Below are 27,974 nucleotides of genomic sequence, written 5' to 3'. Positions count from 1 at the left end.
TAGGAATAAATGCATGCCTTTTACACAACTTCAGCCTCTGTTCATTGAATGCTCACAATAGTCCCTGCCTCTGTGCGATCTGGCTACAAGCTCTGAAACCTCAAACTCGCCTGAAATATCGCAAGACTCTCTCTCATCGGCCATGAGGGGAGCTTCGCTACCAATCGTTTACATTACCTGGTGATGCAGCTTGCTGGACGAGCCTTCTAACCCCGGGTACTAAGCGATACTGGTAATTAGTGAATCCCATTTAAGTCTCACATTAACAGACTCCCGGGGATACAGCAATTGAGTTTGGAGGAGCCGACCATTCGGTATAACAATCAGCATTAAATAATAATTCATTAAAATTTAATTATTTTCAAAACATATTGGTGGAGATATTAAAAATTACCTGAGCTAATAATTCCTACACTGGACAGAATGATATCCCAGAAGTTTAACTGACTTGATGTTATACTGTGATGATTTAGGCCTTGTTCACACGGACGTCTGTACCAGGCGTTTTTCTGGCGTTCGTGGCGCCAGGTGAGCGCCGACTGAATGCCGACCATATTTCTGCTCATTGGAGCAAATCAAAGCGTCCACACGGGCGTCCACACGGGCGTTCAGCACCGGCGTTCGGCCGGCTACGCGTTCAGGTGGCGTCAAATAAACGCTGCATGCAACGTTTTCTTGGCGTCAAAATCACAACGAACGCAAGGAAAACAATGTTATTGTGTTTACATGGCGTTTGGTTGGCATTCTGGAGGACCGAATATGTCCCATGATTCTTTACGGCAACTGCGTACATATATAATTGTTTATATAAAAAATTCTTGTGTGCTGCACAGTTGATTTTACATAATCCTCTGAAATGGTTTAAGTGCATAATAGGAAAATCAAACTAACTTAACAGTCGTATATAAACAAAATATTAATAAAAACTGATAATTCGAAAGATTGTAAGTTTGTGCTAATGACATTACAAAATGACAGATGAATGCACACTTCAATGCTATTTGTATATTGCTTACCTCAAGGTGACTAGTAACCTCTCTTTAGGACTAACACTCACTCGCATATTTGTTGAGTGCCGTGTAATGTGCTGTTGAACCAGTCGCAGTAGACAATCAAAAGTAGATACTGAAATGCAAGTGTAGTTGAAGAACTTCTGCGGAAATCTTTGCATGTCTTCAAAAAGCACAAAAAACGTCCCTTTGGTCTGACGTTGCGCAGTAAGAGGGTGAACCCAGTAGCAGCGGCGATGTTTGTTCCTCTCCTGCCTACGGCGCCATATCAGGTGGATTTTTAAAACAAGAATGTCGAACTTAAGTTTTAATAAAGAATAGGGATCCATGTTTTCAATTCAGAACTATAAACCAAGATGACCCACGTGTAAACACTCTGAACAGAGTAATTACTGCCCCCACAGGTAAATACATGAAACTACAGATTGGGCGTCAGGCTGGTGTTAAACAGCGTCAAGCGAACACCAGTCAAATGCCAATTGAACGCAGCTACAAAACGCAGGAAAAACACGTATGGTGTTCAGAGGGCGTTCATTTCGAACGTCCATGTGGACGAGGCCTAAGTGTTCCCTTAGTTTTTTGACCAGTGTATAATGATTATGTAAAAATTATAATTTTTATTTTTCATGTTTTTAGTGATACTCTCAGTTTATTGGGAGTTTTGTTGCTTTTATCTTTTAATGCTTACAGATTACAATTCACTTAATCTCTCTTAAGCCTTTCCATTCCAGCACAATTTACTGGTGAAATAAGGTTTTGTGACCTATAGTGTGTAGCAGTAATATTTCCCTGCCAGTCACTGTCTGCCTATCATCCAGTGGGAACCTGTAAGGTGACCTGCAAGAAGTTTAACTTAGTTACTGACAATCCATCCATCCATCCATTGTCCAACCCGCTTATCCCACTGGGTCGCGGGGGGTCCGGAGCCTATCCCGGAAGAGCAATGGGCACGAGGCAGGGAACAACCCTGGATGAGGGGCCAGCCCATCGCAGGGCAGTTACTGACAATCAGCTCATGAAAGTCCTTCCTATTTCTCCATTTTAGATGTGTGTTAACCAAGTACTAACCAGGGCAGTGTACAGGGGTGGGGCCACAGGGGAACTGGCCCCAGCTGAAAGCTGACTGGCCCCTGGAGCACCCCCTCCCCTCTCACTCACCAATTCAAAGCATTTCATTGGTTGATGAAAAGTTTGGTCCCTCCATATGAATTATGGCCCCTCTTACACCCCCCTCCTTAAAAAAATCTTAGAATAAGTTTTAGAATAAATACTAACTATTTCAGGCCCTTAGTTCAAACTGGACTGCTAATGAGTCCCTCTGGGATTTAGGAATTTAGGATTGTGAAATTAACATAAAAGCAGACAGTTTGGGACATGTCTTTGGAGACACTGGTATCGGTTAAAGTCTGACCTTGTAACCTAAATGTTTCAGGTAATAGAAGTCCAGCTTTTATAGGTAGCAAGATATGTACCATGAAAGTCCTTGGTTCATTACATAAAATATTAAAATTCACTTTTCCTGTAAAGGAATATAATATTAGACATTGATTAAACCTTTTTCCCAAAATTTCCAGAACCAGAATAATAGTCTTAGTTATAGAGATCAAAGTAAATGTATTAGATTATTTTTGTTTTATTTGCAGCTGCTCCATAAACAGCAGCTCAAGATCTGACTAAACAGGGTGAGGCTTTTTTCCGAGATTTATTTCTTCACGGTGCCCTCACACTGTGGCCGATGAGAACATGTTTTCCATCCAGATTATTTACTAAGATTCTTGTGGGTTAAACAGCATTGCGTGTGTCAGCTTGGACCTGCTTGTTTGTAAGCGCAGTGGCGAAATGTTGGGGATCTGTATCCCACCTGACCCCTTCCCTCTGTCCCCCCTCCCCAGGGCAGTTTCTGCTGGAGGAGGCTCGTGTGCAGGAGGCCGCTGAGATGGCACAGAAGGCCGTGTGGCTGGACAGCACTGAGTTTGACGTGGTGTTCAATGCAGCCCATATGCTCAGGTGAGGTTGCTGTGGTGATGGCGAAGCATGGCATGGGACCATTAGTGTAACAAACATTTTACCCAGTAGTCTAGTTTCACTGCTGCATAGAAGCCAACATTTGTTTCTATTTAATGTAATTTAGTTACTGTAATTCATATTGTTCAGTTTGCTGAATTTTGTATATAAGATATTTTAGTAAATGTTGCATAATTAATATAGGTATTGTAATTTACTCAGAGTGCTTTAGCCAACATAGTTCTATTTATATTATCAAAATTGCTGAATTGAACTGTTTAATTTGGTGTACAATATCAATTAGTATTTGTTGCATAGCTAATATAATATACCTGATGTAATTTACCCAGTGTCATTTAGCAGGATGCTATTTAACAGTGAAATATGGCCTAAATGTGTCATATAAAAGAGGTGTCTTATAGCGGGCCAGATGCAGTTGATTCTACCGACATTGTTGTGAACTTGATAAACAGGGGCCCTTTTAACATCTTGCATGGCAGACTGCCCTTGACGCCCTGGAGGAATATGATGGATCCCCCGCTAATCAGGTGAAGCAAGGGGGATTTCATAGTGCCGATATCACCTGGATGTGTACAAATCCACAACTAGAAGCAGCCCTAGAATACCTAATGCTTTAATCATCATTTCACAAGTAGCAAACAAATTCAGTCTTTGCATATCCCCTCATTCTGTCTTATAAGAACCACAAATACGGCTGAGAGCAAAAGCTGGGGTCAGAGCACAGGGTCAGCCATTTATTCAGTTACCTAATTGGAGCAGTTTGTGGGATTAAGGGTCCTGTTGAAGTGGCCAGCAGTGGCATCACTCTGTCGGCTACAGGATATGAACCCATAACGTTCCTAAGGCAGACACAGACTCCTGACCCACAGAGCCACACGTTGGCTTGGTAGCCTTATTGTGTTCCCATGATTTTGTTGCACACCTCCCTCCTCCCACATTCTCACAGGAAGCGTCACCCAAGGCTGTCTACCACTCCTCTGCTCCTTTGATTTCCTGTGTTTTACAGTTGTGAGGCTGCTTCCCTGAACAGAGTTTCTATGGCCTGTCGGATACAGCTCAGCATTCCAGTGTGCTGGGACTTTAAGGCCACGCTACTCAGACCTGTCTATTTTTCCAGTGTAGTTTCCCCCCTCCCCTTCAGAATTACATGCTGGGCTTTTAAAAGCCAGTAGCATTTTATTCACCTCGTAATGGTAAAGTTTACCACATTTGGTGAGACAAAAAAGAGGAGATGTCCTGGGATCAGAATATTAATGACTTGTCATGTTCCCTGACCAATCAGGTAGCACTTCTCTCATGAATAATAATGAGATTCTGTGTTCACGGGCCAGTCAGGTAGTGCGTCTCATATGAGTATTAATGACACGAAAATTCACGTCCAGAGAAATACAGACGTATGGTAACCTTACAGTTAACTCTTGTTTTGTTTTAAAATCTACACACAATATTCGTACGTATATACAAGTTACAAAATGCTAAGCTATAGTTTGTGAAACTTCAAGCAAACAGTGCAATTCACTGTTCACATGAACATGAAAACAAAAATAAAGTGTCATAGTGGCAATGGTTTCTGGAAGCTGTCATCACTCATGGGCAGCGTGACATGTAGGGATATGTATATGGTTTAATTAAACAAGTAAACATGTGCATGACCCTTGCAAGCCCTTTATGATAATACTAAGTGGCTAATGAATATTGTAAATTGGTGCCTTTTCCTTCACTTGGTACTCCACTATAACTTGCACCTTTTTATCAACTTAAGTGAAACGGAACAGCTGAATGTAGGTGTTTACGGGTACTCGGTAAGTCTCCACAGGAGATGTCATACAGAAGACCCTGGGTGGGACACTGAGGATACTGGACTGGAGATCTCACAGGGACGTCTTTCAGACATAGATCTCAGGATCTTATTCTGTTCGTCTAAGGGCTTTATACATTCACTTTCATCTATTTCATGTTGCTTTGCATCTGAAGGGTATCAGGTTCAACCCCGCCCTAGATGTATATTTGAGGAGTTTGCATGTTTCTTGTTTTGTATTCTTTTTTTATATGGTTTTCCCTGGTGTGCTTCTTACAATTGTGTGTGTGTGTGTGTGTGTGTGAGGGGGGAGGGGATCAGATATAGATTACATTTTGAGGACCTAATGTTCCCAAAAACATTTGTTTGACATTGTGGGGATTCAATTTTATAAAAATCTGTGACTGCAATCAAAAAACTAAAAATACCAAAAGGCTTGTGTTTTGTTGTTATGTAAAATATTAAATACAGTACATATTATAATCAATCCATATGTAATATTGCTTCTCCAAATTCATGTTGCTGACCATGTTCAGTACCCAGGGTAAGCAGTTTGTAGGGGTTAGGGTTGTCATTATTGGGATTATGGTTTCTCCCAAAGAAATGAATGAATGGTCCCCACAAAGATATGGATACTCTGCCTTGTTCCCAGTCACTGATCCCTTTATCCATTTCGATTAGTCATTATTGAAGCTGGATGGATGGGTTGTGTATCTGAATGAACTTGCGTTGATAAGATTGCTCAGCCTCCATGCAGTGAATCCAACGTTAATGTGTATAGCACCATCCACAGTACTGTCAGCATGGAGGCGCCTCCATTTACTTTCTGTCCCAGTGGGAAATTTGGCATGTCTTTGATAAGGGACCATACTAAACATGGCACTGACACTGGTCCTGTACCAGTTTACATGTGTCATACATTTATCATGTTAAGTGGTTACCTGACAAAATCTACATGGAAAACTGCTGTAAGTCACTGTTTTTGCAAATGCATGATACTAGATGATAACTTTGATTGTTGCTTAGTGAAAATCATAACACCTTTTTGTTGTATTTGTCAGAGTGTTTTTCGTTTTTTGTTTGTGTGAATCTGTGTCTTACTAAAGTCCCTGGCGTTTCAATTTCTAAAAGTGATGCCCTCTGTGGCCAGTCCTTTGTGACAAAAACAGTTTTAAATAAGCTTGTCAGATGCCTCTATATTTCAAGCCTTTAACAGCAGGGCTCTCAGCTGGCAGCTGGGCTATGTTCGTTACTTAAAAGTAGCAACAGTAACCATGCCCCACTTCCTCTCCACGGGACGTCTAACAGCAGTTAATTCACAAATCTCTTAATTCTCGACTATTAGCTTGCATGCAAGTTTTTGAAAATTATTTTAAAGAAGCACTTGTCCTGTTTATGTGTCTATTTTGCTCTGAAAACTGAGCTTTAAGTTGGTCATACCAGCCATTACTATACATTCTGACTTTGCTACTGAAAAGTTTTAAACAAACGTGATAGAAACTTGTAACTGTATACGAATAATTTTACGTGGCATATAAGGACCTAATTCAAAATAGTGAAAGAAATTCAATGTTTTATATTGTTCATATTTGAATCCATTTTGGTCAGTTCATTGGGTACACTTGTTTGCTAATGCTCCTCCTCTAAACAAATCCAGCCAGTCATGTGGCTGCAACTGAATACACACAGCATAGAAACAGGATTAGAGGTTTGGTTACTGCTCGATTCAGCATTTGAATGGCTGAGGTGCTTGATCTAAGTGATCTTGAAGGTGTTGTGATTGCTGGTGCCAGACATGGTAGTTCCAGCACCTCTATGGCCAGGCTCCTGGGATTTTCACACAGCATAGTGTCAAGAGTTTACAGAGAATGATGTGATGAAAAAAACCAACCAGTCACGGGCCGTTCTGTAGCTGAAAACACCTTGTTAAAGAGAGAGGTCAGGGGAGAATGGCAAGATTTGTTAAAGCTAACTGGAAGGTCAAAAATAAAAGTACAAAAAAGGTGGAAAAGTACAAAAATAACAACTCAGTACTGCAACTGTGCAAAGAAAGGCTTCTCTGAACACAGTTTATTTGTCCTTAATGTGGTTCTGTAGGCAAAAGTGGGACCTAACCAGTACTAGCTAGCCTTGATATTCAGGGTAACAGTTTTTAATGTGATTTTTTTCCCTTAGTGTATAAGAATGTTTTATATCGTGGTTTCTCAAAGACGTTTGAAAATTAATAAAATGCAATTTTCTTAGCGAAAACATCACAACATTTCCTCCTCTAGGCTCAGAAAATGTGGGAGGCTGATCAATTTGTGATGAAGTGGTCTCCTGGCATAAGCAAAAATCCATTTTTATTTTTCCCCCAAAATGTGCATAACTGCGTCGTTCACATGAATTATTAATTTATTATGAATACAAAGGCACACACTTAAAATTCAAGTTGTGGAATGGTCATCTTAAATGTTCACCTGCATTTCCTTCCCTTCTAGTCTAGATATTCACCGTATCATGTGAGGACAACTTTTACCCTTGACTTGCTGTCTGTATTTGATATTTAATTTATCCATTGAACTTGTGGGATCAGGGTTATGGATTACCTGAATTAATAAACTTTCCCCAACCAAAGATATTGAAATTGCTTGGAAATCATGTGATTTAAATTGTAGTTACTTTTACAACATTGTAATTAAGTGGTTGCCACTTTATATGTGGTGGTTCATATGAATGGATTTTGGTTGCTGTTAATGGGTAAATTCAACAGATATATTTTGATTTCTTGATAAAAAACTGGTATATATGTGATGGAGCACTGTTTTGACCATACTTCTTAAATGGATCCTATTGTGACATTGTTAGTAAGTTCCCAGAAGTGAGTTTCAATTACGTATTTGTCACATGATGACATTCGGTTTTGTGTCCTTGACAATTTTGACTGAATTATGAAAGCTAGTTGTGAGGAGAACTGAGGATATGTGGGAGAGACAGCAGGAAGCAGCCTCCTCCAGCAATCACAAGCACAGGTGCATTGTGTAAGGCCTCCCGACAGTCTTAAACAGCAGATATTCAAAATGCTTGGTTTAAGTAGTATATTTATAAGCCGTCTTATGGAGATAAAATGATTGACAGTGTTTTCTGATGAAGTCATCAGACCGTTTGATCAGTCTTAGCTTTGTGTAGCTGTAGTCGCTGTGTCAGTTTACCTGGAGGCTCTGCAAAAGAGTGCACTTGTTCTTATTTGATGCAGAAATACTGAAAGGCACCTCACTTGGGGTCATCCATTTTCCCTCTATTATGTAACGCTATTCCTTTCAAATTTCAATATTTAAACCAGAGAGGGAATGATAATGTAATACAGAATTGAATAAATGTGCTAAAATTGATGAACTCTCCTCTTCCCATGGGTACAATGGTCAAAACAGACACAGTTTTTTTTACAGTTGGGATCCAGGTTCGTTCTGCTTGGTCAACGCTGATTTCAGTATTTATTAGAAATTAAGCTTTCACTTATGGTTGTCCAGTCAAATTGTAGCTGTATAAAATGGTACTTTGCCCTTACATTTATTCATAGTAATTGTACACCAGTTTATTGTGATTTTATAAGGATAATTCCTAAAGTGAACCTACTGTAAACATTACAATTGATTGACATTGACTCATTATTTATTCCATGTAACTAAAGCTGTCACAATTACGCAATTAAACTTGATTACTCAATTATAAAAAAGCATTGATTTATAAAAAAAAAAAATTGGCAATATGGCAGAAAGAAGACTAAATAACCATGTGGGCTTAAATTTCTTTGCTTAATTTGCTTTGTACCAGGACCTATTTTAGGGAGGTGTTGTTTTTGTACTGGCACAGGTTGCAGCAGGACTTCTGAAGAGAACTGTAAATGGAGAACAAACATATATATTGAGACAACTATAGCCAAAGTGGGAAATTTATGAAGTTTTACAAAACTTGATGATGTAAAAAAGAAAACTGTATTTTTAAGTGGCCAATACAGTAAAGTTATACTGAACACATTTGGCAAAACAGACCAATAATAGGAGCTTCTCATGTTACCTTAGGATGTCTAAAAATATCCTTTGAAAAATAACCCAAAATTTACTGAAATTACCCAAATCATTATGATCATTCTGTCTGTATAAGATTGAATGGAATTGATTAATTCAGCAGCTAAATGAATGGAATGTTTTATACCTGTCTAAGTATTTTTTCATTCATTTTTCATGCAACTGAGATTATATATGAAATCACAGGAGTCCCATAAAACAGAACAAATCCATAAAAGAAAAAAGAAATAAATGTTCAATAAGAAAGTGAAATAAATGAAAATTAAATTATAAGGAAAAGAAATTAAAAGTATTCAATTCAATTCAATTTTATTTATATAGCGCATTATCACAACATTACATTGTCTCAATGTGCTTTACATTTCTGCCTCGTAAGGACCCCCCATTGAGTAAGCCAAAGGCAACGGTGGCAAGGAAAAACTCCCTAAGAGGAAGAAACCTTGGGAGGAACCAGACCCAAAGGGGGAGCCCATCCTCCAGGGGCCGGCAGATGAGTCAAACAAACAAGATGAAATGACTAAGCTAATACAGACAAGATGAAATGACTAAGCTAATACAGGGGTTGAAATATATGTCTCAATGCAGCGGCCGACCGGTGCAGGCACGTGGTGCTTGATGCACGATGGCAGGATTAATAGACACACAGCCGCAGGATGGATGGCGAGGCATCGTGTTGAGCCAAGGGCAGGCAGGTTGGAGGGTAGTTGCCGGAGGTGGAGGTAGTTGTCTTGCAGGCCGCAGAGGCATAAACTCTTCAACGACATTGTGCTCCATGGAGCACACCCCAGAAGGGGTGAGGGAGGAAGTAAGAATAATTGTGTATTAAAAAAAGTAAAGGAATAATTTTCCTGGATTGCTTTTAATTTTCCCGGATCACATTTACATTTACCTGTATTGGTTTTAATTTTGCCATACTGCTTTTGCTGTATTGCTTTTACATTACTTTTACCATATTGCTTTTAATTTTGCCAAATTGCTTTCACTTTTACCGTATTGCGTTTCCTCAAAGGCACAAGCTGTCAATCAACTCCTGCCCAGGCTAAGTAGTCAATTCCTGCACACATGAATCCTGCTTTGGTGGAATCCATGTATCATCTGTTCATTCATCCCACGGAGGGGGGAAAAAATCAGTGATTGAAGAAGAAAAAAAAGAATAACAGATCTCGAAATACCAACCTTTTTGAAATCTCGAAAAGGTGAGATGGAATTTTTCAAGATTTCACAAAACTTTTCTATTACAATTAATAACTGTGCTGTGTCTGTTTAAAGCAGTGGTTCCCAACCTTTTTTTGCCTGAGACCCTCTTTTCCCCCAGAAAATATTGTAAAGCCCCCCTCCACATTTAATGATATTATCGCTCATATAAGTTTGCAGTAAGGATGACAAAAAATGTTGTTTTCAAACAAACGGTGTGTTTATTGCTATATCTAGATATGTTTATGCACAAATAATAGCCTAATGTAAAATATAAAAGCAAAACATCAGTAGGCCATTTATAACTGAAAAATGTAAGCCTTTGGCCTTTAAATTGGCCCTATTTGAAATTCAATAACAAAAATATCAGTATTCACACTGGTGTATAAGGGAAAAAACTAATATAGGCTATTACAATTTAATACTTGAACGTTGTTATGCTTTATCAATCAGTGTGAGGATTGCTGCTGGCAGTGAGTAATAATTTGGTCAATACGTGGAGAGATCTTTGACAGGGCAAGACGCATATCATCCTCAAGGGTCAGTCTGGCCCTGTATTTGGTTTTAAGGGCTGTCATGGTTGAAAACCCAGCTTCACAAAGGTAGGTGGTGCTAAAGGGAATCAGCACCTTCAATGCAGCAGTGTGACAGACTGGGTATTCTTCTGCAATTTCAGATCAGAATGATTCCAGTGAAACTTCACTGAAATGGGCTTTCAGGCTGGCATCAGAAGATATTTCTATAAGCTCTTCCAGAAGTCTTGAAGGCAGTGTAGTTGGAAGCTTTGTTTCAATGTTCTCGGCGAAAGGGTTTCTGATCCACAGAAAATCAGCTGCCTGCTCCTCAGTTAGAGCTGGGAAATAACTTTCAAATTTCTCCAGAAGCTTTGATAGATGCACTGTTATTTGTCGTTGAATGATTTTAAAATTCAAGTGTCTGTCTGCAATAAATGCATGGGTGTGCTCAAACATGTCAGTGATTCCAGAAGAGACACGGGTTTTCCAAATGTGTAGTTTTCTTTTGAAAGCTTCTACTCGTTCATGCTGCACCACAGTGTTTATGTTTGCACCTTGCATTGCTTTGTTAAGCTTGTTCATTTCACCGAATATGTCTGAAAGGTAGCTGCGTTGCGCGAGCCATTTGTCATCGTCCAAAAACTCTGCAAGGTCTGGTCTTTTGTCTGCAAGAAAATCACACAACTCCTCCCTCAAGCTGAACAGACGCATCAGCACCCGCCCTCTGGACAGCCATCTCACGTCAGTGTGCATCAGCAGGGTATGATAATCAGCGCCGACCTCTTCGCAGAGAGCAGTGAATAACCTGGAGTTGGTGGCTCTGGCTTTTACAAAGTTCACGATTTTTACGGCCACATCCAAAACTCCATGAAGACTGGGTTCCATTTCTTTTGTAGCAAGTGCCTCTCTGTGCAGAAAGCAGTGCGTTGAGACGGCAAGCGGAGCAACCTCTTTGAATTACTGAACTATCCCGGACTGCCTGCCAGTCATCGCGGCAGCTCCATCAGTACAGACCCCAATACAGTCACTCCAGTTTATCTCATTTGTTCTGATGAAATTATCAAGAGTTTCAAAAATATCGTTTGCCGTCGTCGTGGTACGGAGCTCTTTACAAAACAAAAAATCTTCTTTTATCTCATTTTCCCATTCATAATGAACTTATGCGAGGAGTTGGGCCATTTTTGACACGTCGGTAGACTCGTCCATTTGAAGTGCGAATTTGTTACCACGAAGTCGCACACAAAGCTGATCCCTCACATCTTCTGACATTGTTCCGATGCGACGTTTGACCGTATTATTTGATAATGGTATCTTGGCCAGTTGTTCTGATTTATCCTCTCCAAATAATTCCTTGACAATCTCTGTTGCGCATGGCAAAATCAAAGTTTCTGCAATTGTATGCCCTTTCTTTGCTTTGCCGATTTTTTTCAGCAACTGTGTATGATATTTTTAAAAGTTTCTTGTCAGTAGCTGTGACATCCCTCATCTCATTTTGGGTGTGTGTCAATTCTTTTGCCTTGTACTCAAAAAATGCTCTGGGCTTGTCGCGGTATTGGGGATGAGTCGTCTGCAAATGTCTTATTAATTTGGACGGCCTCATGCATTCGTTAGCAAGAACTTTAGCGCAGATAATGTACTGTGGCTGGGTCAGGGATTCTTTGCTTTGAGAAAATGGAATAAAACCAGTATTTCCAGTATTGCTAGCGCTGCGACCCGAAATGTTTGGAGCTTCCTCACCTGGGTCCAGTATGCTTGGGTCATTACTATTAGCTGCTGAAGGCGAATCAGTGAGATTTTTTGTGGAGGACGAATTACAAATTTGTCCATTTTTTGGTCAGCCAGGGGATAAAATTAACTAAGGTAACATGATCGTTCTCCTGATTGGCCACTTCTAAAAAAATTTTTTAAATATGATGCGACCCCCCACAGAGCTCGCTGAGGCCCCCTTGTAAGCCGGGACCCCCCTGTTGGGAACCGCTGGTTTAAAGGACCAAAGATAAAATGTATTTATGGACTAATAAGTATAAACCTAAATGGCACAGACATGTCCTGTGAAGCGTGCTTTAAGCATTAAACATTGGGGAACAATGCACACAGTTTTATATGATGCGTTTTTACATAAGGTTTATAAGCCTGATTTGCCTAACAGTAACGCATCTTCTTCTGGCTGGCTACATGAGGCTAATGCTGCGTGCACAGAAAACATGAAAGGAAAAAGAAAGTAATTTTCTGTCGGTGACAAATATAGACTCTTCAAAGGTTATGATAAACTAACAAAAACAAGCACCTGTATAAGCTATATTTTATGTACGCTGTCTGTTTTATTAACTTATATTCATATATTAAATATCCAAATGTCAATTACATGGTAATCTGCCTTAGACATAAAGAATTTGGTTATTATGATCATCCGCATATTGTGATTAATCTTACCAAGACGGACATAAGAACATAAGAACATAAGAAATTTACAAACGAGAGGAGGCCATTCGGCCCATCAAGCTCGTTTGGGGAGAACTTAGCTAATAGCTCAGAGTTGTTAAAATCTTATCTAGCTCTGATTTAAAGGAACCCATGGTTTTAGCTTCCACTACAATAGCAGGAAGACTATTCCATACTCTGACTACACGCTGTGTAAAGAAGTGCTTCCTCAAATTTGTTTTAAAATGTTCTCCCGCTAATTTCCACTTATGGCCATGAGTTCTAGTATTTAGACTAATATTGAAATAGTCATTTGGCTGAACAGCATCCAGACCCGTTAGAATCTTATAGACCTGAATCATATCCCCCCTTAGTCTCCTTTGCTCAAGGCTGAACAGATTCAGTTCCGTTAACCTCTCCTCGTAAGACATTCCTCTAAGACCAGGAATCATTCTCGTAGCTCTTCGTTGCACCTTTTCTAAGGCAGCAATGTCCTTCTTGAGGTATGGTGACCAAACCTGCACACAGTATTCTAGGTGGGGTCTTACCAAGGAATTATATAAGTGTAACATCACCTCCCTTGACTTAAACTCCACACATCTAGAGATATAACCCAACATTCTGTTCGCCTTTTTTATTGCTTCCCCACATTGGCGAGAGTGGGACATGGAAGCATCAACATACATACCGAGATCTTTCTCGTAATCAGCTACCTTTATTTCAGTGGAACCCATAAAATATCTGTACTGTATATTTCTGCTCCCTGCATGGATTACCTTACATTTATCTGTGTTAAATTTCATCTGCCAGGTATCAGCCCATTCGCTAATTAAATCCAGATCCCGTTGAAGCCTCTCTGCTGCTAGATTAGTATCTGCTACCCCGCCCACCTTAGTGTCGTCTGCAAATTTAACCAGTTTACTGTATGTATTCGTGTCAATATCATTAATGTAAATTAGGAACAATAGTGGTCCTAAAATTGAACCCTGCGGTACCCCACTATAAACGGAGGCCCACTGTGACATAGTGCCTCTAATAACTACTCGCTGCTTCCTATCAGTTAGCCAGTTTTTGATCCAAGCTGCCACAGTTCCTAAAATTCCTGCAGCTTTAAGCTTTAACAAGAGCCGTTTGTGGGGGACAACATCAAAGGCTTTCTGGAAATCTAAGTAAATCACATCATAGGCCTTTTTGTGATCAATTTCACTTGTAGCTTCCTCAAAGAACTCAAGCAGATTCGTTAAGCAGGATCTACCTCTCCTAAATCCATGTTGGCTATCCTTTATAATGTTATTTGCATCTAGGTAATCTACCATTTTCACTTGAATTATAGCTTCCATTATTTTTCCAGTAATGCTAGTTAAACTGATTGGCCTATAGTTTGCTGGATTACTTCTATTCCCTTTTTTGAATATGGGTGTTATATTAGCATGCTTCCAATCTGATGGTACCACACCCGCAGATAACGATTTCTGGAATATTAAAGTCAAAGGTTGGCTAATAATATCCCTCATCTCTTTCAAGACTAAAGGTAAGATGCCATCAGGCCCCTGCGATTTATTTATTTTGAGTTTAGCTAGGCTTAGTATTCACTATAAGCGGTTCTTTCTGTAGGTCATTCTGTTAGCTACAGTAGTTATTTGTTAGTTATTGGGGGATTGATAGCAGGACACAGCCTTTTATTTTTATAATGTATTGCTGGCGGGGGTCAGCATACCCCGACATGCTAGCGTGCAATTGTAAATAGCTCTGGCTGTGTCTTGTAAAAAGCCCTTGTTATATTGTTGCCATTTATGGTTGTATTTCCTGGTTGTGGCGTGTATGTTGCCCCCGTCTTATGTGAACCCTGTCTGATCCTCACGTGTTCTTAGCTTGTATAAATCTCCCACCATGTGTGTACCTTGCTGTTTGGTGTCTGACCACCTTGTGTTTCCGCTGTATGTATTTGGGTTTGGTGCTAGTTGGGTGCCTGCTGCAGTCTTGTTCAGGACTGTAATAAAGAGCATGTTCTGTTCCGGCAAGCTAATCTCCTCGTCTTTCGTTATTCTTGCAGTGCCTGGGTCCGCCGGGTCCTACAATACTTTGCTTTACTTATAGGACCCATTATATGTTCATGATTCTTATTAGATCTTAGATCTGGCCAGCAGGTGTATTTTTCATTTACCACAGAATGAAAGGCAATGTAATGTGGTCCCACTAATAAGTACTGGCAAGTTTCATATTAGACTGAAGTTAAAGATAGGATTTTAAGATGCAGAAATATGGAGCCATGAGTAAAAATGTATTAACTGATGCATTAAAATGTGATTGAGGTACATTACAAATAATTCCATCTGCTCAATTTTTGTTCCACTACTATCTCTCTTCCTGTACTTCTGCATAACTTCCTAGTTAACACCGGTGCTTGTTGTCAACCAACCAGTCAGCAAGTTTATCCTTGCATCTCCCCAGTTTGTGTTCAAAGGAAAAGTACCTAGCCTGGAGTAGGTACTTAAAAGGGTTCTGGTTCAAACTGCCTCCAAGCAACTACAATTGAGACGAGTTCCTACAGTGTGACCTTGACAAAAGTCTCTGGTTCCAGAAAAGAATTCTGGTTCAAAAAGTTTCTATTGTGTTAAAGTGCCCTTAGTAAAACGTGCCCACGTTTTAGCATATTGTGGGATGGAATTAATAAAGTGTGACCAAAATTTAACAACGTTTTCCACAAGTAACTTGTTACATTCAAGGGTAACGTCTCTTGTGTCAGACGAAAAAACAAAATAGAATGTGATCCATTTTTGATTTAAGCACAAAATTGTAAATTAGAAAACAAGTCGAAAGCTATATTCATATGTGCTGGAATTGAATACTCAGCCTGGGCAGGAAGGCATGTCTAAAGCCAGCAGATTGACAGCCTTTAATAAAAGCAATTTGGTAGAATTAAATGCAATCCGGTAAAATTAAAAGCAATAAGTGTCACGTTCAGCTCCGAACGATCCTCGTGTGTGCCACGCCCCCTCATTACCTCATGTCGACTCCTGATTGTTCCCACCTATGTTTAGTTAATTCAAACCTGTCCTGTGTATTTAGTCCATGTCTCGGTTAGTTTCCCCCAGATCTGTCATCGTCTAAATGCTTGTGAGTGCTAGTCCTATATGTTCGTCTATACCATGTGTGAGTACCAGTCTTGTCTGTTTAACTTTAATAAACCCCGTTTGTCCGTCAACCTAGCTGCTCTCGCCTCCTTTTCCTGCTCGCCGCTGACAAACGTGACAATAAGGAAGCATTCATTTTCTTATTAGTTTATTTTAAATTTATTTTACTTATTTTATTTGTATTTATTTTACTTTCTTATTCAACATTTATTTCCTTATTATTATTTTTTTTTACAGATTTATACTTTTTATGACACTCCTGTGACTCCATAATTATAGCCTATCCTAAACTCACAAATAATGAATATATACATTTTTGTAATATTTACATGAAGATTTAAGACCAAAAGATCACACAGTTTCCACTGTGAATTTTACCTCAGACTTTTCACTGAATTTAAAAGTGTGTCTCGCGAACTGTAGTTTGTGGTTTACGTATTACTGCACGGGCCCAAGTGAATGGGGCCTAACATGGCCTGTGTCTTCAACCTCACACCATTAATCTGGTGCTGCATGAACTCAGAATACAATATGCGTGCAGCTTCAGAAAAAACCTGGATGCATTCTTGTTATTTCATCCATTCAGAGGGGTTTGTGAAAATTTTTTGAACTGCTTTTTTGTTTTATAAATAACCCAATATTTATTACAACAAAATCACATTGCTATACTTAAAATAAAACCACATGGCTAGCACTGTGGGCTACTGTATATGCATGCTGTCCTAGTGTATTAAAGAAAATACTTTTTAAATTTCTTGCCATGCCATCCTAATCTTTTTGTTGTATCAGTTCTTTCGACCAGATTGCAATACAGTGGTACCTCAGTTCTCAAACTCACTAGAACTCGAATTTCTTGAAAGTCGAACAAACCAGTTTGACCTAGAACTCAATCTAAATATCATAAGAACATAAGAACTATACAAACGAGAGGAGGCCATTCGGCCCATCGAGCTCGCTTGGGGAGAACTTAACTAATAGCTCAGAGTTGTTAAAATCTTATCTAGCTCTGATTTAAAGGAACCCAAGGATTCAGCTTGCACTACGTTATCAAGAAGACTATTCCATACTCTGACTACACGCTGTGTAAAGAAGTGCTTCCTTAAATCCAGTTTGAAATGTTCTCCCACTAATTTCCACCTATGGCCACGAGTTCTTGTATTTGAACTAATGCTGAAGTAACTATTCGGTTGAACAGCATCCAAACCTGTTAGAATCTTATAGACCTGGATCATGTCCCCCCTCAGTCTCCTTTGCTTGAGGCTGAACAGATTTAGCTCAAATAACCTTTCCTCGTATGACATTCCTCTAAGACCAGGAATCATTCTTGTGGCCCTACGCTGCACCTTTTCTAAGGCCGCTATGTCCTTTTTAAGATATGGTGACCAAACCTGCACACAATATTCTAGGTGAGGTCTCACCAAGGAATTGTATAATCTTAGCATTACCCCCCTTGACTTAAACTCCACACACCTGGAGATATACCCCAACATCCTATTGGCCTTTTTATTGCTTCCCCGCACTGGCGAGAATGAGACATGGAAGCATCAACATACACACCAAGGTCTTTCTCATAATCAGCTACCTTTATTTCAGTAGGTCCCATAAAATACCTGTACTTTATATTTCTGCTCCCTACATGGAGTACCTTACATTTGTCTATGTTAAATTTCATCTGCCAGGTGTCAGCCCAGTCACTAATTAAATTAAGATCCCGCTGTAGCTGCTGAGCCGCTAGTTCAGTATGTGCTACACCACCCACCTTGGTGTCATCTGCAAATTTCACCAGTTTACTGTATATATTGGTGTCTATATCATTTATGTAAATTAGGAACAAAAGTGGTCCTAAAATTGAACCCTGCGGTACCCCACTATGAACGCAGGCCCACTGTGACATTGAGCCTCTTATAACTACTCGCTGCTTCCTATCCGTTAACCAGTTATCAATCCAGGTCGCTACAGTTCCTAAAATACCTGTCGCTTTGAGTTTAAGTGAGAGCCTCTTGTGGGGAACAACATCAAAAGCCTTTTGGAAATCTAAGTAGATGACATCATAGGCCTTCTTATCATCAACTTCCTGAGTAGCTTCCTCAAAAAACTCCAACAGATTTGTTAAACAGGATCTACCTCTCCTAAATCCATGCTGGCTATCCCTCAAAATGTTATTTGAGACCAGGTAATCTACCATTTTCTCTTTGATTATAGCCTCCATAACTTTACCAGTTATACAAGTTAGACTGATTGGCCTATAGTTTGAAAAATTACTTCTATCCCCTTTTTTGAAAATGGGCGTTATGTTGGCATGCTTCCAATCAGAAGGTACCACACCTTCAGATAAGGATTTTTGAAACAGTAATGTTAAGGGTCGGCAAATAATATCCCTCATCTCTTTTAACACTATAGGTAAGATGCCATCAGGGCCCTGTGATTTATTTATTTTGAGCTTAGCTAGGCTTTGCAAAACATCAGCTTCAGTTATATATATATTAGTTATAGACGATGTTGGATTAGTAATAAGAACTGGTAAGTTACTAGTGTCCTCAACAGTGAATACCCGTGCAAAACTATCATTGAACTCATTTACTATGTCAATGTCGTTTTCAATTATAAGACCCTTACTATCCTGCAGATTAGTAATTTCAGCTTTTAGAGCTCCTTTAGAGTTAAAATACTGGAAGAAACTTTTAACGTCATCCTTAGCTTCCAATGCGATCTTCCTTTCGACATTCCTTTTAGCTCGTCTAATGTCATTTTTTAATTCAGCCTGTAGATTTAGATACTCTTGCTTTATTATGTCATCATCAGTTATTTTCCATCTCTGGAACAAAGCCCTTTTCCTCCTTACTTTATACTTTATTACCCTATTAAACCACCTAGGTTGCAATTTCCTAGATTTATTCTTGCTGGAAACAGATACTACTTAAAGAGTATTGGAGAGGTAGTGAAATTTCTTGTAGTTTATGAACTTCCCTTACTTGGTGATCAGGAAAATGTGAATGATGAGGAATGCTCTAATGGCCTGGCTGCTGGTCTGTTTGTGAAATTATTTAGATATACACTTGAAAAAGATAAAACACTGGCTAACATAGCACCTCGGGTTCCAAAAAATGCCAAATACACTTCCAAAACTATTGAATAAAGTAATTTACACAATTGCCAAAATGGCCATCAAAGAAATCCGGAACAGATATGCACAGGCAGATTCACAAAGCTACTGCATAAAAAGTGACAGGAGCAATTTAGAAAACCTTTCAGTCATGGTGAGGTTGGTATGCAATGGGATACCAGAGGAAAATTTGATAGGTTTACTTGAACTGAAGCAGCTTGATGCTGAGTACATTACCTCTGAAATTCTTGATCACCTGTCACATACAGGCTTTAATGCAGAAAACTTCTTGAGTCAGTTTTATGATGGTGCAGCAGTGATGAGTGGAGGCTAAAATCCAAAGACACTTGGGCAGATGCACTCCGTACATTCACTGCTTAAAAGTGAATTCTGTGCCAAAAGGTTTTTGATTTGGAAGATTCACTACACTCATTTTTTCAACACCATTATGTCATATAGGATTACAGCTGCCCCTCCCTCAAGAGGCTACTAGAAATTCGGTGGACTAGTCATTATGAGGTGATTAAATGTGTGGTAGACAATGAAGAGGTGATTCTTGACATCTTGGCAAAAGTTGCAGATGATGAGGGTGCCTCTGTTGATCTGGGCAAAGAAGCAGCAGGGCTTACATGTCAGCTTTATAAGCACAAGTTCTTTGTCATTGGCAAGTTTTTAGTTCATGTTCTTGGCATTTTGAAACCTGCTAATGTTATTTTACAGTCATAGTATGTAGATATGTGCAGTACCTGTGAGGTCATTCAGGCATCAGTTGAGGCATTGCAAAGTCTTCATGCGAATGATGCTGACTTGGCCCAAATTTGCGGTGAAATCCCCAATGAACCTCCATCAAAACACCAGAGAACAATGAGTAAACCCTTAGGTGACTCTGTTTTCTCCAAAGTGGGGCAGTCTAACTTAGACAGCACCTCCTCGTGTGGGTGTGGTTTCACTCTAAGGAAGCCATTACTGAGCATTTTAGACAGGGCACTGTCAGAGATGCAGAGCAGATTTTCAAAGAAGAATTTATACTTGATGAGAGCCTTTTCCTGCTGTCTCCCAAAATCTGACTTGTTTCTTGATGTTGATACATTACAGCCCTTCTGGGAACTTAGTGGTGTCTCAAGGAATGAGACTGTCAGTGAGCTTCTTGTAGCAAAATCATTGCTGTTGAAAAATCTGCCTGAAAATGCAGAGTGCTCCAATGTGTGCAAATACCTGCAGGTATTCAAAGATGCATTTCCACGGTTGCATAAGCTGTATGTGTCTGCCTTAGTAATCGGTACCTCCACTACGTCTTGTGAGAACTCTTTTTCTACCCTCACAAGAGTGCTAACACCCTTTCGACGCTCAATGGTCCACGAGAGAAAGAGAAACCTGATGATTTTGGCTTATGAAAAAGCAATCACACAACAATTGACCATGGATGATTTTGTGCAAGAGTTTGCCAAAAGCCAGTGATTTGATTAAATATATTGCACATTCTGTGACTTATAATGCAATGGGGTTCATAGCTTGTTGTTAGATAGCCCATGCTTTTATTGGGTGAATGCAGTTTTGTTCCTGCCAGTTTGGTCCTAGTTTGTTCATATTGGCTTCAGAGCCTTTACTTTGATCAGTTTTTACTGTATCTGTTGTGTTGTTAGAGGTTTATTCTGTTCAATGGCATTTAGTTTGTCAAGTACAACAGTTGTCATGTATTAGTTGTGTTTTGCAGTTCAGTTTAAGGTTCAGTGCTATTCTGTGTATAATATAGCTTAAAAGTAGCCAATAAAGTGCTCAAGTTAGGCAGCATTTTGTGCAGAAGTTTTATTTCCTGTCTTAAATATTCTGTTTTAGTAGAAATGTTGTGTACTACTTAAAGTATATATGATGGCGGATGATCCACACACACGCACATACATACATGCACACAGACACCTAAGCTACATACTGTACACAGGTGCACACACACACACAGACACATGCATGCATATAAACATACACACATGCTCACATAACTACACTCATATGCATCTGCACACGTGCACACACTGGATAAGATGTCAAATAACTTTAGAGTGTACATGCTTGGAAATTAGGAGCCATGATTCGCTGTCATAGGACATATATGACATAGGAATAATTGCCCCCCCCCATATAAATAATTGCCCCCCCCAACAATCTTCCTGGCCCACCCTATTACTGAGAGCTGGAGCCGGGCCTGACTCCAGGTATGCTTACATATGCTCAAGACTCCAGTTAGCTTTTTTGAGGTCATTAACTCAAGGGTTCACTTACTTTTTCTACTACCACAATGAGTTTTTTTTATAGTTCCCAATAATTCCCAATAAAGACATGAAATATCGGATTTTTTTGTGTTATTATTATACCCACATTATATTTGTCAAAACCCTAGACTTAGATGAAGATCAGATCACATTTTATGGCAAATTAATGCAGAAAACCACAAAATACCAAAAGGTTCACATATTTTTTCTTACCACTGTATATTCTATAACTATGGAAGCCCGTTTCCGCCAGGTAGTAAAAAAAATATAAGCCATGGAATCTCGCAATTGTGACTTACTAAGTCGGAATTGCGAGATATAAAGTCGGAATTGCGAGATATAAAGTCGGAATTGTGACTTACTAAGTCGCAATTGCGAGATATAAAGTCGCAATTGTGACTTACTAAGTCGCAATTGCAAGATTCCGTGGCTTATATATTTTTTACTACCTGGCGGAAACGGGCTTCCATATATAACAGCATCTGGGTTTGATGAGTTTTTTTTCTTAGTATTTATTTCAGATTTCCTCCAACCTACATTCTATTATTGTGCCTTCCTTTACCTCCATATTGTTCCCATGTCATTTTCATGTCACCTAAGACTTCATCCCTGACTTATTGGAATTGAGCTCTGATATCTGAAGCCTTTTCCTGAGTCTGATGATCTGCTGCCAGTGCTGTGAGGATACAGGTACACGACCCAAGCATAACCCAGTAGCTTCTGCCAAGATCATATAGATTTTATCCTTTTGCAAAACTTATGCCTTTTTCTGGTTGTCGTGTGTTTGAAATTATTGTGACGGCAGGCGGACCGAGGCATCGCGGGAGCAGAAAGAGACTCGGAGACTGGCTTTCCGGGGAGAATATGCTCTGTATTAGCCGTCCTGAAAAGGACTATATCAGGCACCCAATGAACACCGAACCAATTACACATAGGAAACACAAGGTTGTCAGACATCGAACTGTAAGACTCATACATGGTGGGAGATTTACGTAAGCTAATTACACATGAGGATTGGACCGGGTACACACAAGACACGGGTAAACACATGTGCAACAATAAGGAATTGTAACCATTAACATTAACAACAACACAACAAGGGCTAATTACAACTGCATGTGGGGCATGCTGGGACATGTGCCCCGCTGGTGCTACATTATTTTTACTGTGAGAAATGTGTCTTTGAACACTTCCACAATGTTTTGCTGTGTTTGCTAGTGCATCTCAGAGCCTAACAGGGCATGTGAACATTAGTTGTTTTTGTCCTTTGCTTCCTCCCATTCCTCCCACTTTTTCAGGCAGCTATGAAAATCACAGAATAGCTTGACAGGCGATGTTCTCCTGAGAAATGGCTAGGGTGATTCTGACATGCCACCTTGGGTCAAAGGTCATGACCCAGGAAATAAATACAGCCCCTGTCTGTTCTGAAGGCTGTCTTTTGTTTGTAACTTACCAACTTTATGAAAGCCAGACATGCAGAACGTGTGTTTCATAACATAAATTTATTAAATGCAATTTACTTTATTCTTCTCTTTTACAGACAAGCAAGTCTCAATAAAGAAGCAGAGGAGTATTACTGTCTAGCTGCGAGCCTGAAACCCAGTGTAAGTACGTATTTGGTATGGCATTGACCTGTCACTAGTGAAATGGCTTTAATAAAAGGTCTGCAGATAAGATTTTCACATTTCTTTTAATGAGGAATATGTTGAAATATCAAAGCTTGCTTAAAGAGTCAAAAACTTGACCATGAAGGGTTTAGCCTGGAAAACTTTAAAGAAGATTTTAGAATAAAGAAATGTACTCTGGATGGATGGTGACTTTGAAATGAATAGACCACCAATTGCAGGTTAATTTCACAAGGACTGTGAAATACAAATATGGGGTCACTGAGGTGTCAGTCTTGGCTTCAGAAAAAAGTCCCTGTTTATTTAGCCATTTATTTACTTTTCTTTTCACTCCTATTCAAATGTTGCTGCTAAGATTATAGGAAAGTTTATATAGAAATATATAGTGTAATGTTTTCCCTCACTGCCCAATATATTGGCTTTCAAAACACACCCTGAAGAATGTTTTTATGTTTCTATTCCAATTCGTCAGGTACATGTATAATTGGTATTCATCACAAGTTGTTAGTAGGATTTGGTACACCGGCTAAGTGAAGGTAATATCCAGCCATCGATGAAATTAAATCCTTCTTCGCTGATGGCGATACTGTTGTGCTTTCTAAATGTGAGCTGTGTGTTTGCTGCTTTACCATGTTAAGTTTTAATTCAGGATGAGTATATTGATCATGCATCTTTCCTGTGGGGTTAGTGGTGCAGATGATTCTGCTTTTAGGATATCTTGTGATGAGCATGTGCTGTAATGGACTTGTGCAGACTAGGGTACCTCTGAGCACGGGGACCGTGTCCTTTTGCCTTAGGAAGCCCTTTCTAATATGGAAGGCTTTCCAATTGTACCTTCACTAGAAACCAGCAGAGACACTAAGATGGGGCTGTCAATGGGGAAATGCCTCCAACATCCACCCAGCTGGCCCACTGTCCTCAGCTAAGATGCTGCTGTAGGGTGGAGTTATGTCTGTTGTCCCTGCTTGGTCTCATCCTCCTGGTTCGTCTCCCCACACCTACACAGTATGTTTATCAAGAGCAAATGACCTCCGTTGCTCTGGAAGCCATTCCTTGTTGAGGCATTATTTTCACTGATTGGTTGATCACTGTACCTTGATCCACACTCTCTGGGGCAGGAAAATCTGTGCTTGTGGGAGTTTCACTTTGTAGGAATTATTAGCTCAGGTAATTTTTAATATCTCCAGCAATATGTTTGAATTAATTAAAGTTTAATTAATTATTATTTAATGCTGATTATTAATCAATTGTTATGCCGAATGGTCGGCTCCTCCAAACTCAATTGCAGTATCCCTGTGAGTGTGTTAATGTTTTTTTTTTTTTATATATTCCCTCCTCCACCCCCCCTCTGCGGGGGACTACTTTATCTGTATCTATTTATTTATTTATTAATTTATTTTATTAATATTATTTTTTTATTATTATTTATTTTATTTTTTTAAATTTTATTTTATATTTTTATTTACTTCCTCAAAAGAAGGAGAGGGAGGGGGGGGCAAAGGAGAAGGAGGGAAGAGAGAGAGAGGGAGAGAGAGGAATGGAAAGAAAACAGAAAAAAAACAAAAGAACAAGAAAAAAACAAAACAGATAATCTGCTTCCATGTCTGTTGAAAAGAGAAAGACAACATACAACATCTGTACTAATCACAACGACCATCAAACGTTAAATGTTGTTGAACAGCACACACAACCAGCCTTACAACCCATGCCCAGAAACAACAGCCGATCAAGACAGTGTGTGTCCGTGAGCATGTGTCCGTGAGCACCTGTGTGTACACCTGTGTGTCAGCGGGCTGGTGTTCCTAAGGTTTCTCCATGTAATTGTCTAGTAGTGTGTGTGGGGAGCCACAGCCCCGCCCACCCAGGACATGAAGTCGACACGGAGGAGACCCGGGCCCCAGATATCCAGAGGCCCCCCAGGGCATGGGAACCCCAGGAGGACCACCGCAGGGACAATTGCAGCCCCCACCCAGAAAAGGGCAGAGGAGCGCTCCGGAGGGGGGCCATCCGGCAGCCACATCACAGGAGCCCCAGGGGGCCGTGGCGAGATGTTATTTCAGGTGGAGTCTAAGACCCAACCTGACACATACGTATAGACAAACAGGCGTACACATACACAAGCATACGTTCCCACCCTCATGCACACATAAACAAATATTCACCCATTCGCCCAACATGAAGACACAGAAATGAACGCCGTACACACATTCACACTCCCCATATATACTCTATACTCCGAGATCTAGGCACCACCGCCCCCAGAGGGGCAATCCGCCACCAGACCTCGGAGATGGATCCCTTTTTTCCTCTGGCATGGGGACAAGAAGACCACCCCGGACCCCACAGCAGCCGAGAAGCCCACCAGCCCAGACCCCGACCGGACGGCCAGCTCCTCCCAGCCCCCGGCCCCAGATGGTGAACAGAGAACGGGGGTGTGAAAAGACCCCATGCTTCCCTCCGCCCGCTCATATGTGGTGTTGGTGCGTGTTGTTCTAAAGTGCTTTAAAACAGGGGAAGGGCATGGTGCTAACCACCCTCTGCCAATCAGCAGCTGGTGTCAGCTTGGCCCCTCCCCAGAACCCTCAATGTCTATGTGCAACTTAAAATTGAGAAGTGGGCACTGGCACCAGAGGTATGGCTGAATGAACAGACCGCCCTCTGGACGCCATTCCTTGTGCCCACCCCCAAGGCCCTAAATGTATGTGTCATGAGAGAGTAAGTAATGAGAGTGTCTAAGTTGTGATGTGTGACTGAGACACAGGTGGTCACGGGGGGACAGAGGAGGAATACCTCCCCTGCATCCCAGCGACGCACCTACACCTCAAAGCCCTATATGTTTGTTGGGGTGACGGAGCGGGAGGAGGGAAGCATTTAGGGATGGGGAGGAAAGGATTGGGGGGGGGCAAAGTACCCCCCCTCTGGAACCAGCCCCCCCGCTGACCCCCATAAGCACCCCCGTTCCCCGAAATCCACCCAGGGCGGGAGAGCCGAGGCCCATCCAGTCCGGGGGCCCAGAGCAGCGGCACCACCGGGCACCACAGAGCCCGGGGCAGCCAACCAGACCCCACCACAGAGGGAAAAACTACACCCACCCCACCATTCAGTCAACTCCCAGACTACATAAGACAATAGACACCCAGGTTGGGTCCATTCTCCTACTCTATTGGATTCCCCCCCAACCCCGCAGAGTGGATACCCCTAAGGCAGGGACCACCTGCGGGCAGATGGTAACAACCTCCCCACCAGGTAAAGAGGCCCCCAGCCCCTCCAATGCGGCGAAGGTCCCCGCGCCGGGGCCGGGCCCCAGTGCACGCGCCAGCCCACACCCCGGCGACCCACCCACCAGGACCCAAGCCCCCCCAGCCCAGCCGGAACCCCAGCCCGGAGGCAGAGCGCCCCCAGAACCCCAAGCCCGCCCCGGACCCACCCAGGAGCAGCAAGGCCGCCAGGCTGGCACCCTACGTCCGCCGGCACAGGCTACCCCAGCAGCGCCAGAAAGACGCCACCCAAGAGCCACCAAAGCCCCATCCAGGCCAGGGCCGCAGTCCCAGCGCCGAGGCCCCCCCCACACCAACAACAAAGACCGAAGCGGGACAAACCTGCGACCCCCCACCGCCACTAGGTGATGGAGCTGATCAAAGGAGCCCAGAGAGATTGGTCTAATGTGGCGGCAGAAGCTGTATCAAGACTAATATGGTCCAGCAAACTCTCTCTATATTGGTTGATATTAAAGTTATTTTTATTTTTCCAGTTCATGAGGACAGTCTTCTTAGCAATGCATAAAGTGGTGAAAGCCATGTGGGTTGTGTTAATCTCGGTAGTGACACCATCTAAGTCACCCAACAAGCAGACTGAAGGAGAGGCTGGAATGGTACATTTCAGACACTTTGATAAGTCCTCACAAATCCTGCGCCAAAACATCTGAACAAGTGGACAGAACCAAAGAGCATGGATGTAATTGTCAGGTGTATCCCCTTGACAGTGTGAGCAGTTGTTAGAAGATGTAAAACCCATCCTGAACATCCGATGCCCTGTATAGTGCACTCTATGCAGGATTTTGTATTGTATTAATTGTAAATTGGGACTTCTAATCAGTTCAAAGGTTTTTAAGCATGTCTTAGACCAGAAATTGTGGTTCCAGCTGATTGATAAATCTGCCTCCCATTTTGCAATAGGAAGGGATATTGAATCATCCATTTTGGAAAGTGTCCTGTATATTTTAGACAGTAATTTAGGGGTTTTGAGATTAAGGAATTCTGCCACCCTTGGTGGTATTTGTAATTTGATTTGATTAGACTTGAATTTCCTTTTTACTATAGATTTAACTTGTTGATATTCTAAAAATCTATTCTTGTTAATCCCATGTCTTTTAACTAATAAGTCAAAGGGGATAAAGTCTATTTCTTCGAATATATGTTCCAAGTATTTAATACCTTTACAACTCCAATCCGGGAAATTTATCATATTATTGTTTAGTAGTATGTCAGGGTTGTTCCAGATGGGAGTACGTTTGCATGGGATTAATGAAGACTCAGTCATTTTAAGAAACTCCCACCATGCTGTCAGAGAAGAGCTGATACTGATGCTTTTGAAGCATTCATGTCGTTTAATGTTTGAGCTAATGAATGGTAGATCCGAAATCTCTATGTTATTGCATAGAGCCTGTTCTACGTCTAGCCAAGGTTCATCTAAGAGGGTATGTTTTAGCCATCCTGAGATGTTTTGAAGCCTGTTGGCTAAGAAGTAGTGGTGAAAGTTAGGCAGATCTAGTCCTCCTTTGTCCTTGGTCCTTTGCAGCGTTTTTAAGCTAATACG

The 27,974-nt window shown here is 40.9% G+C and overlaps 1 protein-coding gene across 4 annotated transcripts in view; it reads left to right on the top strand.

Annotated features, from left to right (window-relative positions):
- The window catches only part of LOC111843359 (protein O-mannosyl-transferase TMTC2-like), a 220,805-nt gene that overhangs the window by 178,916 nt on the left and 13,915 nt on the right, over positions 1–27,974 (top strand). For all 4 annotated transcript variants that reach the window (XM_072710313.1, XM_072710312.1, XM_072710315.1 and 1 more), the window contains 2 exons: positions 2,903–3,017; positions 23,075–23,138. In XM_072710313.1, coding sequence (XP_072566414.1) covers positions 2,903–3,017; positions 23,075–23,138 — 179 coding nt within the window. The remainder of the gene's footprint in view (positions 1–2,902; positions 3,018–23,074; positions 23,139–27,974) is intronic.

The sequence above is a fragment of the Paramormyrops kingsleyae genome, chromosome 3 (assembly GCF_048594095.1).
Source record: "Paramormyrops kingsleyae isolate MSU_618 chromosome 3, PKINGS_0.4, whole genome shotgun sequence".
Classification (NCBI taxonomy): domain Eukaryota; kingdom Metazoa; phylum Chordata; class Actinopteri; order Osteoglossiformes; family Mormyridae; genus Paramormyrops; species Paramormyrops kingsleyae.
Note: the sequence above shows the minus strand (reverse complement) of the source record. Positions and strands in the feature narration are given on the sequence as shown.